Genomic DNA, 27,233 nt, shown 5'->3' with positions numbered 1-27,233 from the left:
AATCATATGTCCATTTATGCAAAGGCTTATTTTGGGGGTCTCTATTTCATTGGTTTCTAGATCTTTCTTTATGCCAATACCACTCTGTTTTGATTACTATAGCTTTGTAGTAAGTTTTATTATTTTTTAAATTACTTAAATTTATTTAAGTTACTTAAAATTTAAATTTAAGTGGCCATATGTGTCTAGTACTTTCTGTATTAGACTTTTTAAGCTGAAACAAGAAGGCAGAGATATTTCAAGCCTGAAATTTGACTACCTATCATATTTTTCTCCTTCCCATTCCATCTGAACTCTAGAATTCACATTCACTCCTTGCTGTTCATACTAGGGATAGTGAACATGATTACCTATATGTAAATTTCCATTGCATGAGGCAAGGGAAATGAACTTTGTGGAGGGAAGTGGTAGGGAAAATATGTCCAGACTCTTTTGTGTTCTTTAGAGTACTTAATACTTCTTTTTGGGGGAAAATGGTTATCTTTTTTTCCAAAAACATGAATTTTGTACTCAATAAATCTCAAACTAAGAGGTGTGAATGCAGGGGAATTGTGACAAGTCAGAACTCTAATCATATCTTACATTTATTTATACAGTACTCTATAATTCACAAACACTATCACCAATTATCTTCAACCTTATCTGGTGAATGAGAAAATTGAGGTTTAGGAAGGTTGAATACATTCCAGACCTAAATAATGGCAGACCTAGCCTTTGAAAGCAGGCCTTCTAATCAACTTCAGAGTCGGCTTCTGCGAAAGATGAAAGTGAATTTATTCACTCAACCTATGTTTATTGAGCATCTACTGTGCATCAACACCGTTGTAGGCTCTGAGGATCTATGGTATACTCCCAACCAACCAAAACAGCAAGATCTCATCTATTTCGTTCCCCAGTCCCATTGACTAGTGCGGTAGATAAAGGTCTCAACTTTGCATGCTCTTCACCTCTCTTAAGTAACCCTCCTTCCTATTCTTCTTCTTCTCCACCCCCCGCCCCCCCATTATTCTTATTGCAGCACCGGGCTCTTTCTCTTCATAGCGCTGATTGTGTTTCGAAGCGGCAAGTTTGATTCCTGCCTGACTTTCCCCTTTTACCCCAAGTTAAGCTCCAACGGGGTCAGGGACTTTGTCTCCTTTGTAAATCACTGTATCCCCATCCGTTTCAGAGTGCCTGGCACATAATATTGCCAGGGAATATTTACTCACCAACTGGGTGTCAAGACATAGACATTTCTTCGGAAGTTACGGTCTCACGTCTGGTCCCGCTAGACCACGTCTTGGGGATTCCCATAGCCACGCCCTCCTCTGTCCCTGGAAGGAGGGAAAGGAGCCCAGCCTGGCTCCGCCCCCGTCGCTGACGCAGGCTCACGTGACGCGCGCCGGCGCGCGCTGTTTCCGGAAGTCGCCGCCGCGGTCTCCGCCGCTGTTACCTCCGCTGCTACTGCCGTCTCCGTGGAACTTTGCGAGTAGAACGGCTGAGGCGGGCCGGGGTGGGGCCGGGGTTCCGGCCACTCTGCAGAATGGAGATAATCAGGAGCAGTGCGTGTCCTCCGTGCACCTCCCCGAGCCCCACGGCCCCCCTCACCCGGCCTGCTAGGCCCAGACCAGGGCCGGTTTGCTTGGCGGGGCCTGGGACTGAGGCAGCCCCCCAGGGGTTTGCTTCCCCTTAAGTCTGTGAGCTTTTGGGGGCCCTGTCCCTCTCTGTCCCGTGCACCCCTCGGGACCTTGTCCTCCTGCCCGGGCATCCCCCAGGGCCGTGTACCTCTGTGGCCCGTGTGCTTCTGTGGCCCGAGCACCCCCCCCCCCCGGGCTTGTCCTCCTAAGGCCTAGCACCCACTCGGGACTTGACCCCCTCCAACCGTGCACCCGTCGGGGACTTGATGCCTTCCGTCTTGTTTATCTCTCTAGGACTTGTTCTCCTCCTGCCTGAGGTCTCAGGATCTCCCCAGCCCTTCTTTCCTCTCCTGTTAGGAGCTCTTGGGCAGGAAGCCAGGCCACCGTCTCTGAGCCTCTTCTCGGTTTCTCCGCAGATTTTAAGAGTAATCTTCACAAAGTGTACCAGGCCATAGAGGAGGCCGACTTCTTCGCCATCGATGGGGAGTTTTCAGGTATCCCTCCCTTGCAAACTGGGGGCTAGCAATGCATAGCTAAGGCTCCTCCTGACCCTCTGACCCCCTGCCTGCTGGCCGCTCCTCCCTGTTTGTGGCCTTGGGCGTGGTAGGAGTCTCTCGTTTCCTCTTACACGTTTCAAAGGCCTGGAAGAGGTGCGGTGGGTTTGTGATTGTTCGAGCTCTGAGGGTTACAGATCAACATCATGGTTTTGGTGCGGCTTAAACTGTGACATGCACGTGGTAGGGTAAAGGTCAGGTTTTTTGTGTGTTTATGGTGAAATATGCATAACATAAACCTCTTTTTTTTTTTTTTTAGATTTTATTTATTTATTTGACAGAGAGACACAGCGAGAGAGGGAACACAAGCAGGGGGAGTGGGAGAGGGAGAAGCAGGCTTCCCGTGGAGCAGGGAGTCCCATGCGGGGCTCGATCCCAGCACTCTGGGATCATGACCTGAGTGGAAAGCAGACGCTTGATGACTGAACCACCCAGGCACCCCTATTTTAACCCTCTTGAAGTGTTTTTTATAGTTCAGTGGCATTAAGCACATTCACATCATCTTGCATCCATCTCCAGAACTTTTTCATTTTCCCGAACTGAAGCTCTGAATCAATTGGACAGTAACTCCATTTTTCCCTCCCCGCTGCCGCTGGCAGCTATTATTTCTGTCTCTATGAATTTGACTATTCTAGGCACTTCCTATAAGTGGATTCGTAGAATATTTTTCCTTTGTGATTGACTTTAAGGTCAGGTTCTTGCAGGTAAATGAAGGCTTTTTTTTTTTTTTTTTTTTTTTTTAAGATTTTTATTTGCGAGAGAGAGAATGAGAGACAGAGAGCATGAGAGGGAGGAGGGTCAGAGGGAGAAGCAGACTCCCTGCTGAGCAGGGAGCCTGATGCGGGACTCGATCCCGGGACTCCAGGATCATGACCTGAGCCGAAGGCAGTCGCTTAACCAACTGAGCCACCCAGGCGCCCCAATGAAGGCATTTCTTTATGCATTAGTGGAAGTGTTCATTGCATAGCTCAGCATGGGTGTGTATGTGTGTGTCACACTTTGTCAACACTTACAATTGCAAAGTTTATTTTCCCTTGGATAGAAAACTAATTTCTGAGTTGTTGAAGTCAGTATGAACAATTGGTGTAGATACCCACTTTTGCTACCTGATTTTATGTGTTTAAAAAACTTAAGCCTGCTCGGGTAAATATGATACTTACCTTTAAGCATGAGGTTTCTAGTTGGAGTCAATTCCCTGGGAAGCTCGGTTTTCACCAGAAATAATTTTTCTCTTTGACCTTCAAAATTCCTTTGTTGTGTAAATATTACTCCAAACTGTTGATCAAGACTGGTACTCTAACAATAATATACTTCAGGATTCTTGGATGTCTAATTATGCATTAATCCTTTTGAAAGCAACAAAACTTATTTAATCACAGAGATTGCTTTCTTAAATCATTATTGTGTTTCGAAACCTATTTTAGACACTAGCACTGCCTATTATCAAATTAAAGCATTCTCATCTCTAAATTCATTACTACAGTGTTTAGCTTGGTGGCCAGTGAAATTAATTCTCATTTTGAAAAAGTGAAGTAAGGAGCATTTCTGATTAATTTTAATTCATAAGAATATGAAATTGCACGCCATTGAATAGTTGACTGATGTTTTTACATGACTGTTAAAAAAAAGTTTATTTCTTACAATTAGGAATCAGTGATGGGCCTTCAGTCACTGCATTGACAAATGGTTTTGACACTCCAGAAGAAAGGTATCAGAAGCTTAAAAAGGTAAGTGGATGTGCTCGAACATCTTTTCTTCCCCCCCACATTGGTCTTCCTTATGTTGAATTACAAAGAAATGTTTTCATTAAACTTGCATGTTAACTTCTCTACCCCCGCTGTGAAATGATATTTTAGTAATGTTAAAAATAACAGCAAAAATAATTGTTTGCTGGAAAACATTTTGGGGAAGGTTTAGTATTTTCAGTGTTAATGTGATTTGCAGGGAATACGATGTGGTTATTTTAATCATTTGGAAATAGGCCCAATATGATGCTCTGGTTGGTGGATAGGGGCTTAATTGGGAAAAGTATTAAGAAACATTAATTAATGTAAATTAATAATGCTTCTGATACATAATGTGTAATCTGTTGTAATCAGAAGTATTCTACTAAAAGTCAAATTGAGTAGTTAGAAAGCCCATCTGATTGAGAGTACTCTTGCTCACGTTGCATATACAACACTGATTTGACAGGTGTTTTGTTTCCCTTTTCCAGCATTCCATGGACTTTTTGCTGTTTCAGTTTGGCCTTTGCACTTTTAAGTATGACCACACAGATTCAAAGTAGGTTGTTTTAATAAGCGGCGGATTTCTTTTTTCCTGGTGTAATGTAACCCACTAAGTCTCCTTTTGTCATCTTTCCTGCAGGTATATAACAAAGTCATTTAACTTCTATGTGTTCCCGAAACCCTTCAATAGATCCTCACCGGATATCAAGTTTGTTTGTCAGGTTGGTAGCATAATTGATTGTCTTCTGTTACGAAGTGCTGATGAGGCAGTGTGGAAATGTGGAATCAGAATTCTTTTTAAAATTTGGTGCTACCACTGACTGGGTTTTTAGCAAACCATTTCACCTCTCCGACTTTCAGTTTTAGGGTGGCATATTAATGACACTGCTCTTTTCCTCTTTCCTTTAGAATCAGGGTAAGAGCAAGAGACAGGCAGATGGAAACCAGAACATGAGGTTTATTATTAGCAAAGCTGACTTTGGGAACATGGCTTTGTAATGTATTTCTGTTGGGGATTTTTTTTTTTTTTTTTTTAAAGGTTTTATTTATTTGACAGAAAGACAGCCAGAGAGGGAACACAAGCAGGGGGAGTGGGAGAGGGAGAAGCAGGCTTCCCAAGGAACAGGGAGCCTGATGCGGGGCTCGATCCCAGGACCCTGGGATCATGACCTGAGCCGAAGGCAGACGCTTAAGGACTGAGCCACCCAGGCGCCCCTCTGTTGGGGATTTTTAATATCTTACCCCTGACTTGAACCTACAGATCAGGTCCTTCAGGCTTCTTCCCACCCCATTCTCTTTGTACTCATCTCCAAGGGTAGAGCTTTATTTTCTAGAGGAGCAGAGTATGTGTGTATCCTGTTTAAAAGAAGAGAACCCAGAAGGGGCTAAAGTCATATGCTCATTTCTGTTTCCCTCGTTCCCTAGTGAAGAAAGAGAGTCCACAGTTTCCTCCTGAGGAGGACAGGGCATACTTTATGAGCCAAGGTAAGGATTCAGGGAGGTTGCCCTTTAGAACATCGCCTTTAGAGTTGTAGCTCATCTGGTAGACCTCAGTAAATATCAGTTTCCTTTTTCTGTTCTCTTAATAATCTATTATAAAGGATAAGGAGGATGTGAATAAGTGGTGTAGTGTATGGATATGTGATTAGAGACAAGGGATGATCTTTTTTCCCTTAGAATCTTGTGTCCTTGCTTCTCTCTCAGCAAAGTTAGTTCATTTGAGTCTTGCCATTCTTCCCTTGTGCATGTAAGGAGTAATGAAGTAAAGAAAGCCTGGAGGGTAGGCTTCTGAGTGACTGAGCCATGCCAGATTCTTTCTGTAATAAGGCAAGTGAAATTACAAGTTAATCATATGCCTGGGGCTGAAGAGGAAAGGTGAGGGTAATTTTGGTTTTGTAACCTGGTTTCTTAAATTAGCCAATAGGTCTTTATTCTGCATTCAGTTAATAGCTATTTACGAATTACCTTAGTAGGGGATACTAATTAAACAGTATTTGTAGATTCCCACTGAGGAAAAAAAATAGGCTCCGTTTGGCAATTTGTGTGGATAACGTTTTCCAGCAATACCGGGAGAAGACAGAAATGTAAGTGGGTTCCGTGACGTTAGCTGGGCGTCAGTCGGGCAAAAGCAGACATTGGCAATGAGACATCTTAGGGATGATGCTTTGTTCTAAATACCAACACAAGTACAGATACTCTAGCTATGCAATGGAAGTGGATCAGAAGAACTCTGGCTGTCGTACAAAGCTCTTCTGTGGCCACACCTGGAATACTCAGTGCAATTCTAGTTGCCAGCCACTCCTTAAGAAACAAACAAAAAAAGATATGATAGGTTTGAACAGGCCAGAGACTCATGTCTAAAGTGGACAATGGGGGGCACCTGGGTGGCTCAGTTGGTTAAGCGTCTGACTCTTGGTTTCGGCTCAGGTCATGATCTCAGGGTCATGAGATTGAGCCCCGAGTCAGGCTCCACACTCGGCATGGAGTCTGCTTGTCCCTCTGCTCCCCACCCCCTCTCCCCTGCTCGCATACATGTGTGCTCACGTGCTCTCTAGCTCTCTCTCAAATAAATAAAAAAATAAGATCTTAAAAAATCAACGGTAAAATGGACAATGGGATAAACATTACAATTTTTTTAGTCTGGGAAAGCAAAGTCAGAGAAAAGGCTTAGACTTAGTATGTAAACTTGTGAATTGTATGGATAAGGTAAACAATAATATCTTTGAATTTTGTTTTGTTTTGTTTTTTTCCTCCATCCAAGGTGGTTTCTGTTTTGTTTAAAATTCTAGGGCTGGGGCGCCTGGGTGGCTCAGTCATTAAGCGTCTGCCTTCGGCTCAGGTCATGATCCCGGGGTCCTAGGATCGAGCCCCTCAATCCTTCCTGCTCAGCGGGAAGCCTGCTTCTCCCTCTCCCACTCCCCCTGCTTGTGTTCCCTCTCTCACTGTCAAATAAATAAAAATAAAATCTTTAAAAAAATAAATAAATAAAATTCTAGGACTGTTGGGACGCCTGGGTGGCTCAGTCGGTTAAGTGTCTGCCTTTGGCTCAGGTCATGATCCAAGGGTCCTGGGATCAAGTCCCACATCAGGCTTCAGTCCCGCATTGGGCTCATTGCTCAGCAGGGAGCCTGCTTCTCCCTCTGCCTGCTGCTCACCCTGTTTGTGTACACGTGCTCTCTCTCTCTCTGACAAATAAATAAAATCTTAAAAAAATAATAAAATTCTAGGACTGCAGCAGAGTTGCATCTTATAAGGAAATTAGCTTCTAAAGTCAGAGAGTGGGGTGAAAATTGTGTCTAGGCAAAAATCACTCTTGGACAGCTCTTCTCACCCTTAAAACAGGTAGGGCTGGGGAGTAGAGCAACGTGTAATAGGCTCTTTGTAAAATAATTGTCTGTACACATAGTGAGATGCTCACACACTAGGCAGGATATGGAAGAACGGGCGGACTCAGAACCTCACACACTCCCAGGGAGTGTACCCATCCAGCGGGATGGGAGGCATTTACATTACTTAAAAAAATTTTTTTTGAGTACAGTTGATAAATAATATTACATTAGTTTCAGGTGTACGACATAGTGATTCAACATTTCTATATGTCATGCTGTTTCGCAAGTGTAGCTATCACCTGTCACCACCTGTCACCACCTGTACGAGACTATGAAAATATTCTGTTCCCGATGCTGTATCTTTTGTTCCCATGACTTACTCATTCCATGACTAGCACCCTGTACCTTCCACTCCCCTTTACCCATTTTGCCCATCCCCTTCCCTCTTTCCCCTCTGGCAACCATCAGTTTGTTCTCTGTATTTTAGGCATTTACATTGTTTTCATCTCTTTTTGTTCTCTTTTTTTCTAGCTGAGCATCAAATGTTGAATTCGTTGAAGATAATACATAAATGATTGTGAAATATGAAAACATTGCTGCTATTTGTAGAGTAATTGAGTTTTTTAAAAATATCCTCTTCCATCTCCTTCCCTGTTTCACTCCTCTTTCCTAACTTTTTTTTTTTAAGGATTTTGTTTCTTTATTTAAGAGAGAGAGTGAGTGAGCGAGAGAGAGAGAGCACAAGCGGGGAGGAGGGGCAGAGGTAGAGGGAGAAGCGAGCTCCTCACTGAGCAGGGAGCCCAACTCGGGGTTCGATCCCAGGACCCTGGGATCATGACCTGACCTAAAGGCAGACACTTAACCAACTGAGCCACCCAGGTGCCCCTCCTTTTTCCTAACTTTTATATACTTGTATACATACACAGTTTTCCTCCACTTACGATGGTGGCATGTCCCAATAAACCCACTGTAAGTTGAAAACATTGTAAAACTGCTTTTAATACCCCTGACCCGCTGAACATCATAGAGTAGCCTACCCTACCTTGAACATGCTCAGGACGCTTACATTAGCCTGTTCTTGGGCAAAATTATCTAACACAAAGCCTGTTTTGTAATATAATGTTAAAAGTCTCATGTCATTTATTGAACACCATATTGAAAGTAAGACGTAGGATGGTTGTATGCGTGGGGCGCCTGGCTGGCTCAGTCTGGAGCATGCAACTTTGGATCTCGGAGTTGTGAGTTTGAGCCCCATGATGGGTTAAAAATGACATCTTTAAAAAGAAAAAAAGGAATGGTTGTAGGGGTGCAGAATGGTTGTAAGCACTTGTGTTTGCGTGGTTGAGTGGGAGCTGCCTCTGCCCAGCATCATGAGAGAATACTGTGCTGTTGTATAGATCACTAGCACAGAAAAGATCCAAATTAAAAATTTGAGGTATCGTTTCTACTGAATGCGTATTGCTTTTGCATCACCGTGAAGTGGAAAAATCCTAAATTGAACCATTGTTAAGTCGGGGGCCATCTGTATCCTTAGGCCTACACAGGTATATCTAACTTTACCTTTTTTAAAAAATACATACAGAATCCTGATATTCATATTTTATGTAACTTGTATTTTCCACTCAATACAGTTTCTGCATATTTCACATTGTAGATGTATGTAATTTATTTAATTAGAATTTAGAAGTTTTCCAAAGGTTCCCTTTTTTTTTTTTTTGAGAGAGAGAGAGAGAGCGAGAGCAGGTGGAAAGGGCAGAGGGAGAGGGAGAGAGAATTCTAAGCAGGCTCTGCACCTAGCACGGAGCCTGACACGGGGCTCAATCTCACGACCCTGAGATTGTGACCTGAGCCAAAACCAAGAGTCAGATGCTTAACCGACTGAGCCGCCCAGTGCCCCAAAGTTTCCCTATTTTAAACAATGTTATAGTTAACATTCATTTGTAGTATATCTTGGTGTATATGTGGGAATTTTTTTTTTTTTTTTAAGTAAGCTCTATGTCCATTGAGGGACTCAAACTCAAGATCCTGAGATCGGGGCTCCTGGGTGGCTCAGTTGTTAAGCGTCTGCCTTCAGCTCAGGGCATGGTCCCAGGGTCCTGGGATCGAGCCCCGCATTGGGCTCCCTGCTCAGCGGGAAGCCTGCTTCTCCCTCTCCCACCCCTGCTGCTTGTGTTCCTTCTCTCGCTGTGTCTCCCTTTGTCAAATAAATAAATAAAATCTTCAAAAAAAAAAAAAAAAAAGACCCTGAGATCAAGAGTTGTATGCTCTACTGACTGAGCCAGCCAGGTGCCACATATATGTAGGAATATTTTTATAGAATTTTTAAACAAGATTTTATTATTTATTTGAGAGAGTGAGAGAGAGGGCATGGGGTAAGGTGGGGAGGGGCAGAGGGAGAAGGAGAAGCAGGGCAGGGAGCCGATGCAGGGCTCTATCCCAGGACCCCGGGATCATGACCTGAGCCGAAGGCAGACGCTTAACCCACTGAGCCACCCAGGCGCCCTATAGGATATTTTTTATAGATTTCCTCAAAGGGGAATTGCTGACTCATTGGGCATATGCATTTGAAATTTTGATAGCTGCCTGAAATTGTTCTTCCAAATAGCTGTGTTCATTTTTTGAATACTGAAAATGGTATGTTTAGGACAAATCAAAGACTAATGGACACTAAACCCAAATAGATTTTGTAGGTTCAAGGATTTTTTTTAATGATGGTAAGAAATACATGACAAAATTCAGCATTTTAAGTAGTTTTTTAAAAAATATTTTATTTGAGAGAGAGAGAGAACGAGGAAGGGGGAGGAACAGAGGGAGAGGGAGAAGCAGGCCTCCTGCTGAGCAGGGAGCCCCGATGTGGGGCTTGATCCTAGGACCCTGGGATCATGACCTGAGCCAAAGGCAGATGCTTAACCGACTGAGCCACCCAGGCGCCCCTAAGATAGTCTTTTCTACATCCTGCTATATTTTAAAAAGAATTTGTATTGGCTAATAAAGCTAAGTATGGTATTTATCTTTTAACACAACACCCTAAAAAATGAGTAAAGGAAAAATGGGAAGAAAACAAAAATGAAGATGTGCTTAGTATGGTATGATTAGAACACAGAATTTGTGCCAAAGAAAGTCTCCGCTGTCTGTGCATCTCCTAGCAGCTAAGATGGGGGAAACACACACAGCTCTGTGTGCACAGAATCAGAACATGCGCCTTTCATTACCATAAGGAAATCACGAATGTAGAAGACCTTGTCTTTGGCTACCTGTCTCAAGTGAATACCATCACAAGTGTCACTGGACTGGTACAGCGTCCCTCATCTGGACAGATGGTATCCTGTCGAAGTACAGTTCAGGAAAGGTAGTTCTATGAGGAACCAGATCAGAATGACTCAGGTGTATCACCCTCTCGTGTTCTGACTTAAAACAAGAAATTAGAGTAGCTGCAGTCATATTTTATGCTCTTTAGTCACATCGAGTCAAGAACTTTGTGATTTGCCATTCATGTGTACCATATATGGTAGTATTTTCTTAATGTTTTCATTTAAATGTTTATATTTCGGCTCACTCTAGGTTTCAGATGTATTTGTGTAATCAGTCTTGTTACTGGGAACTTTTCTCTATTTTTGATCTTGAACGTAAAGGCTAGCCAGTGAAGATTTTGGGTTTTTAGAATCAACCTTGGGGTGGATGTTGATGTGTTATGACTTGCACATGTGAGCTACTTTAAACTTGAACTGGTGGTGAGAGACTGTCAATACATTTTATTTCTTTTTATTGTTTCCTACTCAGTACAGTGATCAGGAGTTTTCTGCCTTTTGGGAGAATATGTGTTTACCCATTATAATTTTCTTAAATATTATGAAACGAAGGATATTTGTTTTATAAGCTCTAAAGGAGAAGAGCCCAGATAGTTTAAATGAATGGATTATTTGGCAGCCTTGGAGTAGAAATGATAATTTTCTGACTTTGGCATGCTACTTCCATGGCTGTCTGCCTTTGTTTACGTGTGTGAGTTACCTCTCTGTTTCTGTTCACGTATCTGCCACCAACATCACCAAAATGTATGTTCTGTTCCCTCTTGTTTCAGAGCTCAAGCATTGACTTTCTAGCAAGCCAAGGATTTGATTTTAATAAAGTTTTCCGCAATGGTAAGATTGTATGTGGCTTATCCTTAGAGCTTGTAAATTTGGATTTGGTTGAGAATGATCTTTTTGTGCCTGCCATCTGAGACAGAATCTCAAGAGTCCTGGTATACCACGTGCAGCCTTAGAATTTTTTTTTTTTAATATTTTATTTATTTATTTGACAGAGAGAGACACAGCGAGAGAGGGAACACAAGCAGAGGGAGTGGGAGAGGGAGAAACAGGCTTCCTTCAGAGCAGGGAGCCCGATGTGGGGCTCGATCCCAGGACCCTGGGATCCTGACCTGAGCCGAAGGCAGACACCCAACGACTGAGCCACCCAGGCTCCCCCAGCCTTAGAATTTTTAAAAACTCTTTTATTGTGCCTTTTAAAAAGTGTAGCCTGGTCTACCATGAACTGAATGGGAAGAGTAGACTCTACTTCATTTTGCTCTAACGAGGCCTCACCAACTCCTGATCTTGTTGAATGGAGTTTATTCTCCCACTGGTGTGACTTCGCGGCCCTAACAGGCCACCTGTGGGGAGCACTGCCCTGTTTTCTTCCAGTGAGACAGGCAGCAGAGTACTTTAAAAAGTAGCTGTATGCTAGTAATTCTCTAATGAAAAGCCCCCTTTTTCAAGCAGTGCTTGTTTTATAATTGGAGGTAGTTTCTCATGGGAGAAAAAAAGTCTGCGTAGACAGCACGGTCATGACAGCTAACTGGGTGGTGTGACAGGTGTGCGGACACCCTGAGGAAAGGGACTGTGTCTCATTCATTTCAAATCCCCCGTGTATAGCATGAGTCCTCTGCTGTGTCAGGGAAGTGACCCGAACATTCGTGAGTGAATATTTGTCATTCAAGTCCCCACCAGAGTGTTTTTCCTTCCTCTATTTCCTGAAAAGTGTTACAGACCCTTTTCTCCTGATAGTCTTCTTGGAAGTGTCTTTCACTTCCTGGCCTGGAATGGAGCCGGGGGACTCCTCTTTTGCTCCCCTGCCCCTGCATCCGTCTGGAACACAGGTGGTTTTACCTCTGTCGTTTGGTCTGTCCAGGCAGGCATGCTGTTGGTCTCCTTGTTCCCCCACGCTACTTGCAAGTCGCTTGGCTTCCCTCTGCCCAGGAGCCCCTGTTGGCAGGCACGTGCCACCACTTCTGTCTCTCCTCTTTCTGCCCATTTCATGAGCGTGGCATTCGGGACAGCCTTGGCTTTGGCTTACTGTCTTCTCTCTACTCCTACCTCCCTCCTCATTATGGGTGACGTCAGCATCCACAGGGACGACCAGCAAATGCTCCATATTGTCTGTTTCTTGACCAGGCGCACAGCAGTCTTTGCTTGTACATCCCCTTAGCCATTTCTGTCCTCTACCCATCATGGGTCTTATCACCACTAACTGTGCCCACCTCCAGCATTTCTCACGCCGACAGCACTACCTCTTGTCCTTCTCTACTTCGTCTCGTTACCCGTGATGTTAACTTGTTTATTCCATTGTGGAAAAAGCCACACATTGTTTACCATCTTAACCATTTTTAAGTACTCCGTTCAGTGATACTAAGGATGTTCATGTCATGCAGCTCTTGGTGTTAACAATATTGATCACCTTTTTCACCAATTAATTTTAGCATTGACTGATGATTCTTGCATGGAACAATTAGTATTGCTGACAATCGTGATTTTCCAATTGCGTCATTGTGGAAAGTTCATTAGTGTCCCATGACCTTTAATGCCACCCGTATCGTGCTGATCTCTAAATAGATATCTCAGTACCTTTCTCCTGAATGTTAGGCTTATATCTACCACCCTTAATTAATGTATAATATATAATTTATGTATACCCTTATATATCCAGGAGATAACTTTTGATTTTCACTCCTTGGGCCGAAACTGTTCTTTACCCCGTGTTTCCCACCTCCATATGTGGACTTGCCATCTACCCAACTGCTTACACCTAATAGCCAGGTGTCGTTTTTGGTCTTGCTCTTCCCTTTATCCCTCCCTTCCAGTATATCAGCAGGTTCTCTCTCTCCTGTCACTCTAGTCATTCTCTTCATCTCTATAGTCTAAGCTGGGTCACAAACCATGACCCACTGCCTACTTTGTCCATAAAGTCTTATTTTAAATAAAACCATGCCTGTTCTTTTACCCAGTGTGTATGGCTGTGTTCGTGTTGCAAGAGCACAGTTGATTGGTTGTAACAGAGCTCCCCACGTGGCCCACAAGCCTGAAACATTTACTGTGTGTGCCCCCTCTAAGAGAAAGTTTACTGACCTCTGATGGAAGCAGTTACTTCTTGCCTGGACAGTTGCTTTTAACGGAGTTCCCTACTTCAACCCTCACAGGAGTCGAAGTGATCTCTTAGAAACGAGAAGCAGATGCTGTAATTATCTTGCCTAAAACCTTCTTCTTCTTTTTTTTTTTTTTTTTTAAAGATTTTATTTATTTATTTATTTGACAGAGAGAGATAGTGAGAGCAGGAATACAAACGGGGAGTGGGAGAGGGAGAAGCAGGCTTCCCGCTGAGCAGGGAGCCCGATGTGGGGCTCGATCCCAGGACCCTGAGATCATGACCTGAGCCGAAGGCAGACGCTTAACGACTGAGCCACCCAGGCGCCACTTGCCTAAAACCTAATGGCATTCCATTGCTCTTAGAATAAAATAAATTTTTTTTTAAAGATTTTATTTATTTTTGTGAGGGAGGGAGGGAGCGAGGGAGAGAGAGAGAGAGAGAGAGTACAAGCAGGGGGAGGGACAGAGGGAGAAGCAGACTCCCTGCTGAGCAGGGAGCCTGATGCGGGGCTTGATCTCAGGACCCAGGGATCCTGACGTGAGCCGAAGGGAGACACTTAACGGACTGAGCCACCCAGGCACCCAGAATAAAATAAATTCTTATCCTGGCCTCTCCATGCCAACCTTGTGCCATTCTCCTGCTCACTGTGTTCTGGTCACACCAGCTTCCTTGCTGTGTTGGGAACAGTCTGCACCATCCCATCCTCTGCACATTTATTTTTTATTTATTTATTTATTTTTAAAAAGATTTTATTTATTCATTTGACAGAGAGAGGCACAGCGAGAGAGGGAACACAAGCAGGGGGAGTGGGAGAGGGAGAAGCAGGCTTCCCGCCGAGCAGGGAGCCCGACGCGGGGCTCGATCCCAGGACCCTGAGATCATGACCTGAGCCGAAGGCAGACGCTTAACGACTGAGCCACCCACGCGTCCCCCTCTGCACATTTATACTTGTTCCCTTGCCTGAAATACTCCTCCCCTGGCTTTTTGCCGGCCTGATTCATTCTTTGGGTCTTCCCTCGAAGTGACCTTCTCTGATCATCTGGTCGGAAGTCGTTCCCTTCACCACAGAGTAGGATGTGTATCCTTTGTTCACGGTTAGACACCTTGTGCCCGATACAGTGCCTGGCCCAGTGGAAGTGCCAAATAAGCATTTGTTGAAAGAAGAATGAATGATGGGAGTGAATGAACAGACAGATGTATTTCAAAATCATTTGCTTTTTCTGTTGATTTTTTGGGGTATGGTTACATATGTTCAGTCTTTCCTGAGTGTTTCAGATTCACTGGTTTGTTCAAGAATTTTTATGTTAAAATTTTTATGCTAAGTTACTTCTGCTAATGCATTCTTTTTAAAATTACATTTAGGAATCCCATATTTAAATCAGGAAGAAGAAAGACAATTAAGAGAGCAGTATGATGAAAAACGTCTGCAGTCCAATGGCGCAGGAACTCTGTCTTATGTATCACCAAACACTTCCAAATGTCCTGTGACAATTCCTGAGGACCAGAAGAAGTTTATTGACCAAGTGGTGTAAGTTCCAAAACTGAAACCAAATGTGCATTATGTAAATGTATGTTGGGGCCGAACTGACATCTGTATTTTTTTTTTAACATTTTATTTATTTATTTGAGAGAAAGCACGAATGGTGGGGAGGGGCAGAGGGAGAGAGAGAAGCAGACTCTCCGCTGAGCAGGGAGCCTGACGTGGGATTCGATCCCAGGACCCTGAGATCATGATCCGAGCCAAAGGCAGACGCCCAACCGAACCACCCAGGCGCCCCCTGACATCTGTATTTTAACCTTGAGCTGCGCACGCAGGTGTGATAGGGTGAATGGCAGGATTTCATTGTGTCATACCCGAATTTGTGTAATCACAGCACATTGTAAAATAGAATTCTGTGTACTGTACTTAGACTTCCCATGTGTCCTGGGCAAGAGACTCAGCCAGTGCACATACCTCTTGCATGGATCAAGGGCCCCATAAACACTGTCCAGTTTCCCTGAAGGCAGAGGAACGAAACAGGCCCATCCAGATATTTGCAACACATCCACATTTTGTTCTGTTTTATTTTGTTTTTTGAATGAAGTTTCTGACTAGCACACAGGCCACTGAAGGAGTGTCTGGTTTTCCTGAGTTTTTGGTAAACTGCTTTACTAGAAAAGTAAAAATTAATTAGTGACTTAAATTTACTTGAGTATAGTTGACACACAATGTTACATGAGTTTCAGGTGTAAAACATAGTGATTTGACAGGTTTATACATTATGCTGTGTTCACAAGTGTAGCTCCCATCTGTCCCATTACTTCACTATTACAGTGCCGTTGATGGTATTCCTAATGCTCTGCTTTTTATTCCTGTGACTGACTGACTTCATTTTTTTTGGTTTTATTTTTTTTTTTAATTTAAATTCAATTAACATACAATGTATTATTGGTTTCAGAGGTAGAGTTCAGTGATTCATCAGTCTTATACCCAGTGCTCATTACATCACGTGCCCTCCTTCATGTCTATCACCCAGTTATCCCATCCCCCCACCCCTGCGACTTACTTATTTCATAACTGGAGGCCTATATCTCCCTCTCCCCTTCACCCATTTTGCGCAACCCCCTACTCCCCCTCCCCTAGAAAAGTAAAAATTTAAATCGCTTGTATTAATGAATCCTTGAGAAGTTTCCTAATTCATGAATAACAAGAACAAAAAGAATATGTCCAAATAATGTATGTTTTAAAAAGATTTATTTATTTAGTTTTAGAGCCAGAAAGAGGGAGAGAGAGGGAGAGAGACAGATCATGAGCAGGAGGGGCAGAGGGAGAGGGAGAGAGAATCTCAAGCAGACTCCGAGCAGAGCAGGGAGCCCCATACAGGGCTCGATCTCACAACCCTGAGATCACGACCTGCGCGAGACCAAGAGTTGGATGCTTGACCAACTGCGCCCCCCAAGCGCCCCCCCCCCAATAAAGTATTTTTATGTGTAACCACGTGTAACTTTTAAGTGTAGCTAAAAACTTATAACCTGATTGGGTACAGTTACATTGTCCTATGTTCTTATAGTCAGTTTGCTTCTGAGTATGATTATTCTGTTGGTTGATGACTTCCTTCCTTAAAGATATTGATGGTGATGTTTTCATTCTAATTCCTCAGAGAGAAAATAGAAGATTTGTTACAAAGTGAAGAAAACAAGAACTTGGATTTAGAGCCATGTACTGGGTTAGTTGCCCTGAATATTCTCATGTGCTCCATTTTGGTCTTTGAAACACACATTCATAGTCTTGTTATTATTTGTACGATGTAAGCACTAACTTGAGCATTAACACAGTGGGGACCATGGTATATTGAGACAGAGAATGAACAGTTTGTCCTATCCTGGAGGGGAGAAAACCCTTGTGCATCTTTGGCTATAAGTTACGCTCCAGAGTGGCATAATTACTTTAGCCTCGGAGAGTGCTTAATACATGAAGGCTTAAAGGGAAGAATTCACCGTCAGGCTGCCTCTATCCTTTTAATTTCTCTCTGCAGTAAAAAACATCAGTGTCTCAAAGAGGCAGTGACTCAAACACCTTACTTCCCTTTTACTTTGTGACTAGCTTCACAAAAGTGTTTTAATGCATGTGTCTACTTCAGAGTCATTGGACAGTCACAGGAAGTGATACTGTGGTTGGACAAGAACTTTTACCTCTTGGATAAATGCGGTATAATAATATTAAAGAAGATTCTGATGAGGACGAGTGATGAGGGATCCTGCCACCTCACACGTCCCTCCTGTATTTTGTTTGCGTATTACCCGTCACTTCTCATGGAGTCGCTTTTAAAAATTAAATGTATATCCCCAACCAGTGCTTGATCGGTTAGGATTTTCTTTTAATGAGCCCAAATCAGTACCTTCTCTTTTGTTTTTATAGGTTCCAAAGAAAACTAATTTATCAGACTTTGAGCTGGAAGTAAGTGTTTATATTATATGTGAGAACTCTGTGAGGGACCCAGGATTTAAAACAAAATACAATCTTTTAGCTCTCTTTTCACTTTTGAGATTCTGCAGCTTTTGGTGATTTGACCATACCATGCTCTTGGGCAGTGCTTTATTGTGCTACTTCCCCTACTTGTTAAGTTCCTTAAATACCCACTAATTTTCTGTTATTTCTTAGCAGGTGCTTTTAAGCCTTTAAAATTTTCTTTTAATTGTCACTTTGGCCTTAAGTCCATTAAGTTCTGGATGTATAGTGTTCTTTGAAGGTACATGATACAGATGGGGTTTTAAGATCTAGAAAATACCTAGATGAATGCTCTTTCTAAAGCAGGGGTGGACCATGGGTGGGTTTCAGGGGGTCTCTGAATCCCCTGAAATCACATCCATAATTTTGTGCATGTATTTTTCTGGAGGTGTTTCCACTGAGTTCTATGTATTTTCACCCCCCCCCTTTTTTTTTGAGAGACAGAGAGAGTGTATGAGTGTGCACATGAGGGGGTGGTGCAGAGGGGCAGAGGGTGAGGGAGAGAATCTCAAGCAGATTCCACACTGAGCATGGAGCCCGACGCGGGGCTTGATCTCATGACTTTGAGATCATGACCTGAGCCGAAATCAAGAGTCGGACACTTAACTGACTGAGCCACCTAGGCACCCTATCTCTGTATTTTCAAGTGGCTCTCTAGCCCAAAAATTGCACATCATTGTTGAGCAGTTGGATGTTTGTATTTGATGTTGGGGCTCTTGTTCTCCCATTAGAATCTACCAGTGATATGTACTTGGAATTTACTTTGAACAAAACAGGAAAAGGGCCATTGTCCTCTGACTAGGCTCCTTTCCTGTCATGTTACCCTTGCACTGTACTCCATGTGGGTTCCAGATTCTTCTCCTTGGCTGTCGCAAGCTACCATGCCAAATTACAGCAGAGTTACTTTTCTCAAACCTATATTCTATGTATGCCCATACCATTTAAAATGACCTTCACAATTTCACTTAGGAAGTAAATGTTACTATATTTGGAAGCAAGATTTGACTGTGTGGTAATGAGCTGACTGTATTAGGTGATCCATGACATCTCAGTAGATGCCTATGTCCTAAAAAATTAATTTGAAATCAGTTACACTCTTGCCTTTTAAAAGCAGATATAGGGAAACCTTTGGCAGCTGAAATATTATGGATTAGACTTACTGTAAAGTATTCATTGTAATAGTTATTTTATATTTAATAAAACTTATTGAATTATCGCTATAGACTTGCTTTGAAAATACCTAGGGTTTTAGCTGTCATTGTCTCATCTAGTGATGTCCTGTTGTCTCTCTCTTCTTTAGGTATCCCAAAGGCATTCACGTTGACACTTTAGAAACTGAAAAGGTAACCCCAAGAACTATCCAGAGCCAAACCCATGCAATGATACATTGAACATGCTGAGAGTCAGGATTGACTCGTGGCTCTGCTTCTTGTGAGCTGGGTGACCTTGGGCAAGTCACTTCACCTCTGGAAGCCTCGTCTTCCTCATTTGTACTCTGGGGATGAGCCTGATAGTGATGGTCTGTGCCTGTTTCATAGCTGTTTTGTGGTGATCAAGTGTGTCAGCGGGCATGAACATGCTTTGTAAACTTGAAAGTATGCAAATGTTAGTATGCATTCTGATTATGGCAGAAAGCTGTAGTGCTCTGCATGAAAAAAATGGCTTCCTGTTAGGCAGGCACGTGAAATTAAATGATAGACTCTGGGGCATGAGTATCGCTATGGCATGTATTCCTGAGGTGTGCTGTTGGACCCGTGGTGGGTAATGCGAGGCTGATGGTGGGCTCCGTTAGCAAAATTTCAGAATTTTAGGATTTCGTTGTTGCTCTTAAGTCGGATGTCTGATGAAATAAGAGATGAAGTAAATTAAAAAATCTTGCTAGAAGATAAATCTCAAACTTGGACATAGGATGTGATGTGCTTAACTGATACAAAATGGAATATATGAGAAGGAAGGGACTGGTTTTCTGACACATTACCAGGAAAGCCAGGATTTTTTTCTTATGTCAATTAAATAGGATACAGAAATTTTATTTTAAAGCCAATTGTTTAGAAATTCACGTTCACATGCAGCGTAACTTCTTAGTGTTCATCGTGGGAAGTGTCTTATTCTCATCGTCTGTTGATACTTTGAAGTGACCTCTGTTGGGGTGAATTAATAAACCACGAGCAAATGTCGCGCATGCGCAGAGGCAGAATTTTGGTTTGTAACACGCCAACTCAGTTTTCACGGCATTTCAAAATACTCTCAGCGGGTTAGCCCATGCAAGGCTGTGTTGGTAAAACATATAACTTCGAATGGTAGCAGAATCTGAGTTGTTTGAAGTCAGGTTGCTTCTGGAAAGTTGTACATCTCCTTTATATCTTTCAGAAAGAGCGCTACATCGTCATCAGCAAAGTAGATGAAGAAGAACGTAAGAGGAGGGAGCAGCAGAAACTTGCTAAGGAACAGGTGACTGAGTTATGTTCATGTCTTTTGGGTGAGAAATGGCAGCTTGGTACTGATTTAGGCCTTCCTGCATGTTTGTAGATCCTGTGTCACATGCAGCGTAATGAATAGTACCCTAACATAGCAGCATTGAATTGACAGAAACACCTAGAACAGAACAAGGGAAACTTAAGGTTAAGAATTTAGACATAGCCACCAAAGTGAGTCTGACATGTGAATCATCTATGTGAATCAGCCTCTAAAAAAATGTATTCTTGGTCATCATTCAGATTGTGTGTCCCTGAACCGCTTGCCCATTAGCTAATACTGCTGTGTTTAGCCTCGGGCACAGTTGCTGGTTTTCCTAAAACAAACTGTGGAACCTGTGATTCGACAGATTAGGATGTCATGGTGGTATTTGCATTGTCAGAGCATCACCCTGGTTGCTGTCTGGAGAGTGGATTCCAGTGAGGAGGACCGGAGGCAGGGAGACCAGTTAGGCTGTGGAGTAATCTGTGAGATGTCAGTGAGCTGGAATAGGATAATGAATAGCAATTTAGGTGGACCCTGGAGATGTTTAGAAGGTAGACTCAGTGGGGGCGCCTGGGTGGCTCAGGCGTTAAGCGTCTGCCTTTGGCTCAGGTCATGGTCCCAGGGTCCTGGGATCAAACCCTGCATCGGGCTCCCTGCCCCGTGGGAAGCCTGCTTCTCCCTCTCCCACTCCCCCTGCTTGTGTTCCCTCTCTCGCTGTCTCTCTGTCTCAAATAAATAAAAATCTTTGAAAAAAAAAAAAAAGGTAGACTCAGTGGAATTTGGGATTGGGTGTGGGTGGTGAAAGTGGAAGGGAGAAAAGAAAGATACTCAAGCTAGAAATTTGAGCAACTGGGTAGACTGGTGTCAGATGGGGTGGCCCAGAGTGATACTGGTAGGGGGACAGGTGGAGGAGGCCAAGAGCTCACACATGCATAAGGCAGGGCCACATCTGACTGGTCTAATCATTAAGGATGCAAAAAGCCGCTGCTGGATTGAGACAGTTTCTTGCTTCAATAGAGAAGGGAGATCAGCCAGAGGTACCAGGTGCGTGTGGTCCCACCCACCAAAAAGACAGCACTGAAGCCAAAGGGGCCTGGGGACTACTGTGTGAGTTGTGGCTACCGCATTACCAAGGAGCCAATTCTGGACCGCGGCTGAGTGCTTTTCTGTGCTCTAGCTGTATTCTGCAAAGGAGGGTGGGCAGAAAGCCCCCTGCCTCATCAGAACCTGGGAGGCAGGGAGAATCCCTCATGACAGCCTCCCAGGAGAAAGAGGGAGGCAGGCAGGAGAGGGCCTCAAAGCAGCCCCTCACAAGCCTCTGCCTCCCACCCGCTCTTCCCGGGGTGTTCCACCGACACAGAGATGGGTCGTGACTCAGGCCTTTGCCCATGTGGTCTGTGTGGATATGTGCAAGGTCACCAGGGCACCGTGGCACAGCTGTCCCCCCAAAGTGGAGAAGGATGTTACCTTCTGTTTTTGACCCGGTGACGTTTTAGATGTCTTGGGGCGTCCACGGGTGGGTGTCCTGTAGGCAGGTTTGTCCTTCTGGAGCACAGGAGAGGTGAGGTGAGGGCTAGGTGTGGCTGTCGTTGGTGGGGAGAACCGGGACTGGGCTGGAGCATCCACCGTGTGCCGAAGAATGAGGATAGGATGGTCTGGGGTAGGTTCCTGAGGGATCTGGCATTTAAATGATAAGCAGAAGTAGAAAAATACCCGGAGAGTCTTGTGACCAGCAGCCAAGGGAAGAGAATGTTCGAAGAGGGGAATGTCAACAGAGAAGTTACGGATAAAGATGGAGATGTGGCCACTGGGTTTAGCTTTGGGAGTCCTTTTTTTTTTTTTAAATAATAATAATAATTTTTAAGTGTTGCAGTAAAAGTTTAGTAACAGTTTTGAGAGCTAGAATTCCAACCCAGAGGACAGAGGAGAACAAGATAGAAATCTAAGAACCAAGGGAACTGGGATATTTAGCAGGGACCCCAGCACAGCAGTCATCATTCCAGGAATTCAGCTGTTCATCCACCTGACAAGAAAGACCTCTGGTCACAAGGAACAATGAACACTTTGGTATAGGAATTAGGGTCGAATTAGTTATTCACCATTTGTAGCATATTCACCGTATGTTCCAGCATTATGGTAGGTGCAGAGGGCGTCAGAACAAACGATTTACTTATTTATTTGAGAGAGCGCGCGAGAGAGTGAGCACTGAGCGGGGGGAGGAGCAGAGGGAGAAGCAGACTCCTCACTGAGCAGGGAGCCTGCCGTGGGGATGGATCCCAGGACCCCGGGATCACGACCTGAGCCGAAGGCAGACGCTTAACCGACTAAGCCACCCAGGCGTCCCAGAACGAATGATTTGTGGCTTTCCTATCTAAGATTAGTTAACGGTCTCTCTGGAGAAAGTACTAAAAATGTCATTAAAACATAGGGTTATGAAATTTTTAAAAAACATTCTTAAAAATTAAAAAGAAATTTTAATTGTGGCAAAATATACATAACAAAATTTACTCTCCTATTTCCAAGTGTACAGTTCTGTAGGATTAAGTGCTTTCACCTTGTTGTGTAGCCACATCATCCATCCTTGTAACTGTTCTCATCTCATTAGACACTAACTCCCTGTCTGCGCCCCAGCCCCTGGCAACTCCCCTTCTACTTTCTGTCTCTGTGGGTCTGACTACTCTGGGTACCTCATGTAAGTGGAATTGTGCAGCATTAGTCTTTTTGTGACTGGTTTATTTCACTCAGCATAATGCCTTCCAGGTTTACCCGTGTTGTAGCAGGTGTCAGAATTCCCTTCCTTTTAGAGCTGAACAGTAGTCTATTGTCTGTAGTCCATTGTCTGTAGAGACTACATGTTCTTCATCCATCTGTCATGGACACTGGGTTGCTTCTGCCTTTTGGTTCTTGTGAATAATGCTGTTATGATCATGGGTGTGCAAATATCTCTTGGAGTCCTTGCTTTCAGTTCTTTTGGGTATATACCCAGAAGTGAAATTGCTGGATCGTGTGGAAATTCTATATTTAATTTTTTGGGGAACTGCCATATTGTTTTCCATAGCGACTGAACCACTTTACATTCCCACCAACAGGGCACAAGTGTTCCAGTTTCTCCATATCCCCGCCATCACTTGTTAGCCTTGGGAGTAGTTTAAAGAGATGAGCAGTTTCAGTGGGGGTGAGGCCAGAGAGCAGAAGGCTGCAAGGAGCGAGTGAGCGGAGAGAAGCCTTGAATAATGTAGCTATGATGAGACAGGAAGGGGCAGCAGGTGCGTCCAGCTTAGCACTGAGGACGGGGTATCAAGATAGGAGAGAAATTGAGCCTATTCAGACATCATTGGGAGGAAAGGAGAGAAGAAACTGGGTGGGGCTGAGTCTCAGAATGCTATGCTCCAAATGTACAAAAATGCATTTGACAAGGAAAAAAGCCAGAAATTATGAGAATGCTTGATTTGATCAATCAGTCAGCTGCTAGATGGGCTTCCTCAGAATTTAATGCAGTATTGAATTTGGCCAGCAGGTGGCAGCTTTGAAAAGTTTGTATTTTTAAGGCCATTTGCTGGACTTGGAAATTTCAACAAATGATTTGAAGTGATAGGTAAACCCTAGGTGCCATTATTTTAGTAACTATTGAATAATTTGGGACTTGCTAATTCCACGTTCTAAAACAGAAGAAAGGTGTGTACATAAGTTATGTCAGACGCAGTTCTTTGGGATCATGGAGACAGAACAGGGAAACTAAAGCTATCTAACGCAATATAACACTAAAGTGTTTTTGGGGGCTACATTTTAACCGATTCAGATAAGGAATATGTGTACGTCAGTAGTTTTCTTGGTTTGTTTCTCTAAATCAGGAAGAACTGAATGATGCTGTGGGATTTTCTAGAGTCATTCATGCCATTGCCAATTCGGTAAGTGAACCAGGCTTTTTCTTTTTTTCAGCTAGATTCCTGAACATAACATTTAAGGTGAAATGCTTAGTCATCATTGCCAACTACCCATTTGGTCACGTGTAGAATGTTTACCTGGTATGGAGGGAGACTTTGGTTATAATGCGCTCAGTGACATCATAATTGCCGATTGGATCCACACCATTTTCCAGAACGTTTTCTTGTGGGGGCGCCTGGCTGGCTCAGCCGGTAGAGCATGTGACTCTTGATCTTAGGGTTGTGAGTTCGAGCCCCCCGCTGGGTGTAGAGATTACCTAAAAATAAAAAAAATTAAAAAAAAGGTTTTCTTGTACAACGCATAGGAAGGTTATACTATGATTTCCTTATATGGCTACATGAAACTTACTTTTATTATTCTCAAAACCATTAAGAACTGGAAAAGGCAAGTAAGGAGTATGGGGAGAAATAATCAGGTATCTGACTGAGGGTGTTCTGTTCCATAATTAGAAGAGTCTAGAGGATAAAAATAATTGTGTTGAGTTCTTGTGCATAACTGTAACTGAATTGTGTGTGATAGCCTTTGTGATATTTGATAAGTTTTAAAATGTGTTGACCTTTTGTGTAAATATGCTAGAGCATTCCGTGATTGGTATGGCGGACATTTTTGCTTGTTTTCTAAGTCCCGTTGGAAAAGAGGCCTCCATGTCTTGGCGTAGATAAATTGGGCCAGGCTGCTGGTGGTTTCGTGGATTACACAGCCAAGTCAGACAGCTTGCTGGGATGCTCAATACCCTGGAGGCTAAGACTTTCTGTTCCTAGAGTAGCTGGCCATGGGAGAAGGAATTATCTCCCCTGGAGAAGGAATCATCTTGTCTTGTCGCTTAGGTGCTGAGCTTTGCACCTAGGACGCTTTAAGGCTGTAGAGATCCCCTCTGTGTTCCTCCAAGTGCAGGCTTGTGAGAACAGGAGCACTTGAGAGGGGGCATGCCACTGTCCTCCACTGGGGATGAACAGCAAGTTCCAGAGCCCCGTAAAAGAAGTCAGTGAGGTAACCAGAACGGGATAGAAAGTCGGATGAGTCTGGAGAGAAACAAAGGCAAGAGAGTCTATTCATGAATGGCTAAGACACAGGTATCCAGAGAAGCAAGGAGGAATTTCTGGTCACATTTGCTTATATCATCCACACTTAGCCAGCAGACTTCAGAGGAGTCGTTGAATTGACTGAGGCCAGCCCTGAAATATAGACCTGTGGGGCATCACTTGGCTTTGAGCTCTCTTGTGGCCATCCCAATAGTTGGGTCTGTTTGCCTGGTTCATACCCAGATGCCGTAGCTGGCTGTGTCCATCTCCCTGTTGTCTGTCTCCTACAGAATGATTTACAACATGCTGCTGACCGTTGGTAGTTAATGACACAGAGCATACTACGAAGATAAGCCCCCTTTATCAGTGACCCAGACATTTAAAATTTAGAAGTCACATACCTTAAAAACACAGAGTCAAGCTCTATAAAGCCGGTGAATACTCAGTACTCTTAAATATTTATATCACACCACATTCTTTCCCTGCCACTCTGTAGTAAATCTGTGTTTCCTGTATGTTAAAAAACTTATGTTATACTAATTTTACACTCACAGCAGTCACAGAAATAGTACAGAGTTTCCACTGATCCCTCACCTCGCTACCTTCTGCTGATGCCTCATATAACCATGTGGTTATCTGAACCAGGAGGTGAATACTGGTATGATGTTATGAACCAAACTGTAGGCCTTACCTGAACAGCATCACTTTCCCCACTGAGTTCATGGTTCTTTCCAGGACCCCACGTTGCATTTACTTGTTTCTTTTCCTTAGTCTTCAGCAGTCTGGGCCGTCTTTCGTTGTCTTATTATAATCTCAGTGTTTTTGTTTTTTGTTTTTAAAGATTTTATTTATTGGAGAGAGAGAGAGAGCACGAGCGGGGGAGGAGCAGAGGGAGAGGGACAAGCAGACTCTGTGCCAAAGTACAGAGCCTGATGCAGGGCTTGATCCCACAACCCTGAGATCATGACCTGAGCCGAAATCAAGAGTCACATGCTTAACCGACTGAGCCCCGTGGTGCCCCGGCCCCCACCCTTTTTTGAGCACCTCCTCATTCTTTGGCATCACAAGATGTTCAGACTCACGTTGTATTTTCCCTGCCTCAGTTCTAGAATCCATGAGTTCTCCAAGGAGCCCTGGTTCCTTTTATTGGATAATGATTTTTAGAAACCCAGATCTGGCACTGGGTACTACTGTGGTGTTACCGAGCCAAAAGGACAGCTTGTCTGTTGGATTTGGAAGATTTCGTATAGAACTATTTATTTCTAAGAATTACGTTTAGCCCTATGAGTCAAGAAGTATCACTCTGAGGATACTGGGACACAGTCAAAAGCTCCACTGTGATGACCAGATGCTTTCTGTTAAAAATGGTGTCACCTGGCTGGCTAAATCTAAGTTGATGCTCCATTTTGGTAGTTTATTTTCTATCACAATGGAGTGATTTACTGAACACATATTATACTTCAGTTGGTAGAAAAGCAATAAATTGCATTGGAAATGGTATTTAAGAACATGCCCCCTCAATTTTGACATAGATGTGAAGGGAATGAGAATTCATTCTGTTTGATAGAATTAGAAATTAATTATTTTTACCTTTCAGTGTTGTCACAGATATGTCTTTTAAAAATCAATGAGTTGTTTTAAGGAATACACTCCTAGAATAGATATTTGGAGCCCGTTCACAAATTATTGACAGTTCAAGGTACTTAGCCTTTTCAGTTACTTTTTTGAGCCCTTCAATAAAAATTTTACTACTTCTGATTCTTGAGGGTGGCAAGATGAATAAAAAGCAGAGATCAATGATATCAAAGTCATTGGAGCTTTTACTTTGCATAATGGATTTAATACTCTAAGAGTAAAGAGGAATAAAGCCAGCCCTAACTTATTTATTTGCATAAATATATTTTTTAATATCAAAAAGTAAGTTTAGTAAAAAATCCTCATAGAATCTGAACCATACATTTCACTCTCAAGCCCCAATATAATTTTGTGCCAAGAAATCTTCTCCTTAACCCCGACTTTCTTTAGGGAAAACTCGTTATTGGACACAACATGCTCTTGGATGTCATGCACACTGTTCATCAGTTCTGCTGCCCTCTGCCTGTGGTAAGTAACCTGCCTGCTAGCCTGTGTTAAAAATTCACCATTTCTTGCCATTTGCAACGACGTGGATGGAACTAGAGCGTATTATGCTAA

At 43.3% G+C, this 27,233-nt stretch overlaps 2 protein-coding genes across 4 annotated transcripts in view; one reads left to right on the top strand and one right to left on the bottom strand.

Annotated features, from left to right (window-relative positions):
- The window catches only part of BFAR (bifunctional apoptosis regulator), a 31,088-nt gene extending 29,782 nt beyond the window's left edge, over nt 1–1,306 (bottom strand). The window contains exon 1 of the mRNA XM_032392230.1: nt 1,209–1,306. The gene's annotated coding sequence lies outside the window, so the exon portion shown is untranslated. The remainder of the gene's footprint in view (nt 1–1,208) is intronic.
- Nucleotides 1,307–1,382: 76 nt separating this feature from the next.
- Nucleotides 1,383–27,233, top strand: part of PARN (poly(A)-specific ribonuclease) — a 160,911-nt gene continuing 135,060 nt past the window's right edge. Inside the window, exons 1-13 of one of the 3 annotated variants that reach the window (XM_032392143.1) lie at nt 1,383–1,541; nt 2,033–2,110; nt 3,818–3,897; nt 4,386–4,453; nt 4,538–4,619; nt 11,305–11,365; nt 14,988–15,153; nt 16,766–16,831; nt 17,524–17,562; nt 18,914–18,956; nt 19,984–20,064; nt 23,925–23,981; nt 27,066–27,143. In XM_032392143.1, the coding sequence (XP_032248034.1) occupies nt 1,523–1,541; nt 2,033–2,110; nt 3,818–3,897; nt 4,386–4,453; nt 4,538–4,619; nt 11,305–11,365; nt 14,988–15,153; nt 16,766–16,831; nt 17,524–17,562; nt 18,914–18,956; nt 19,984–20,064; nt 23,925–23,981; nt 27,066–27,143 (918 nt within the window). In that variant the 5' untranslated portion in view covers nt 1,383–1,522. Of the gene's footprint in view, nt 1,542–1,910; nt 2,111–3,817; nt 3,898–4,385; nt 4,454–4,537; nt 4,620–11,304; nt 11,366–14,987; nt 15,154–16,765; nt 16,832–17,523; nt 17,563–18,913; nt 18,957–19,983; nt 20,065–23,924; nt 23,982–27,065; nt 27,144–27,233 lie in introns of all 3 variants that reach the window. The other 2 variants (XM_032392144.1, XM_032392145.1) reach the window with 2 other exon arrangements.

Source organism: Phoca vitulina, unplaced genomic scaffold (assembly GCF_004348235.1).
Source record: "Phoca vitulina isolate PV1807 unplaced genomic scaffold, GSC_HSeal_1.0 scaffold66, whole genome shotgun sequence".
Lineage (NCBI taxonomy): Eukaryota > Metazoa > Chordata > Mammalia > Carnivora > Phocidae > Phoca > Phoca vitulina.
Note: the sequence above shows the minus strand (reverse complement) of the source record. Positions and strands in the feature narration are given on the sequence as shown.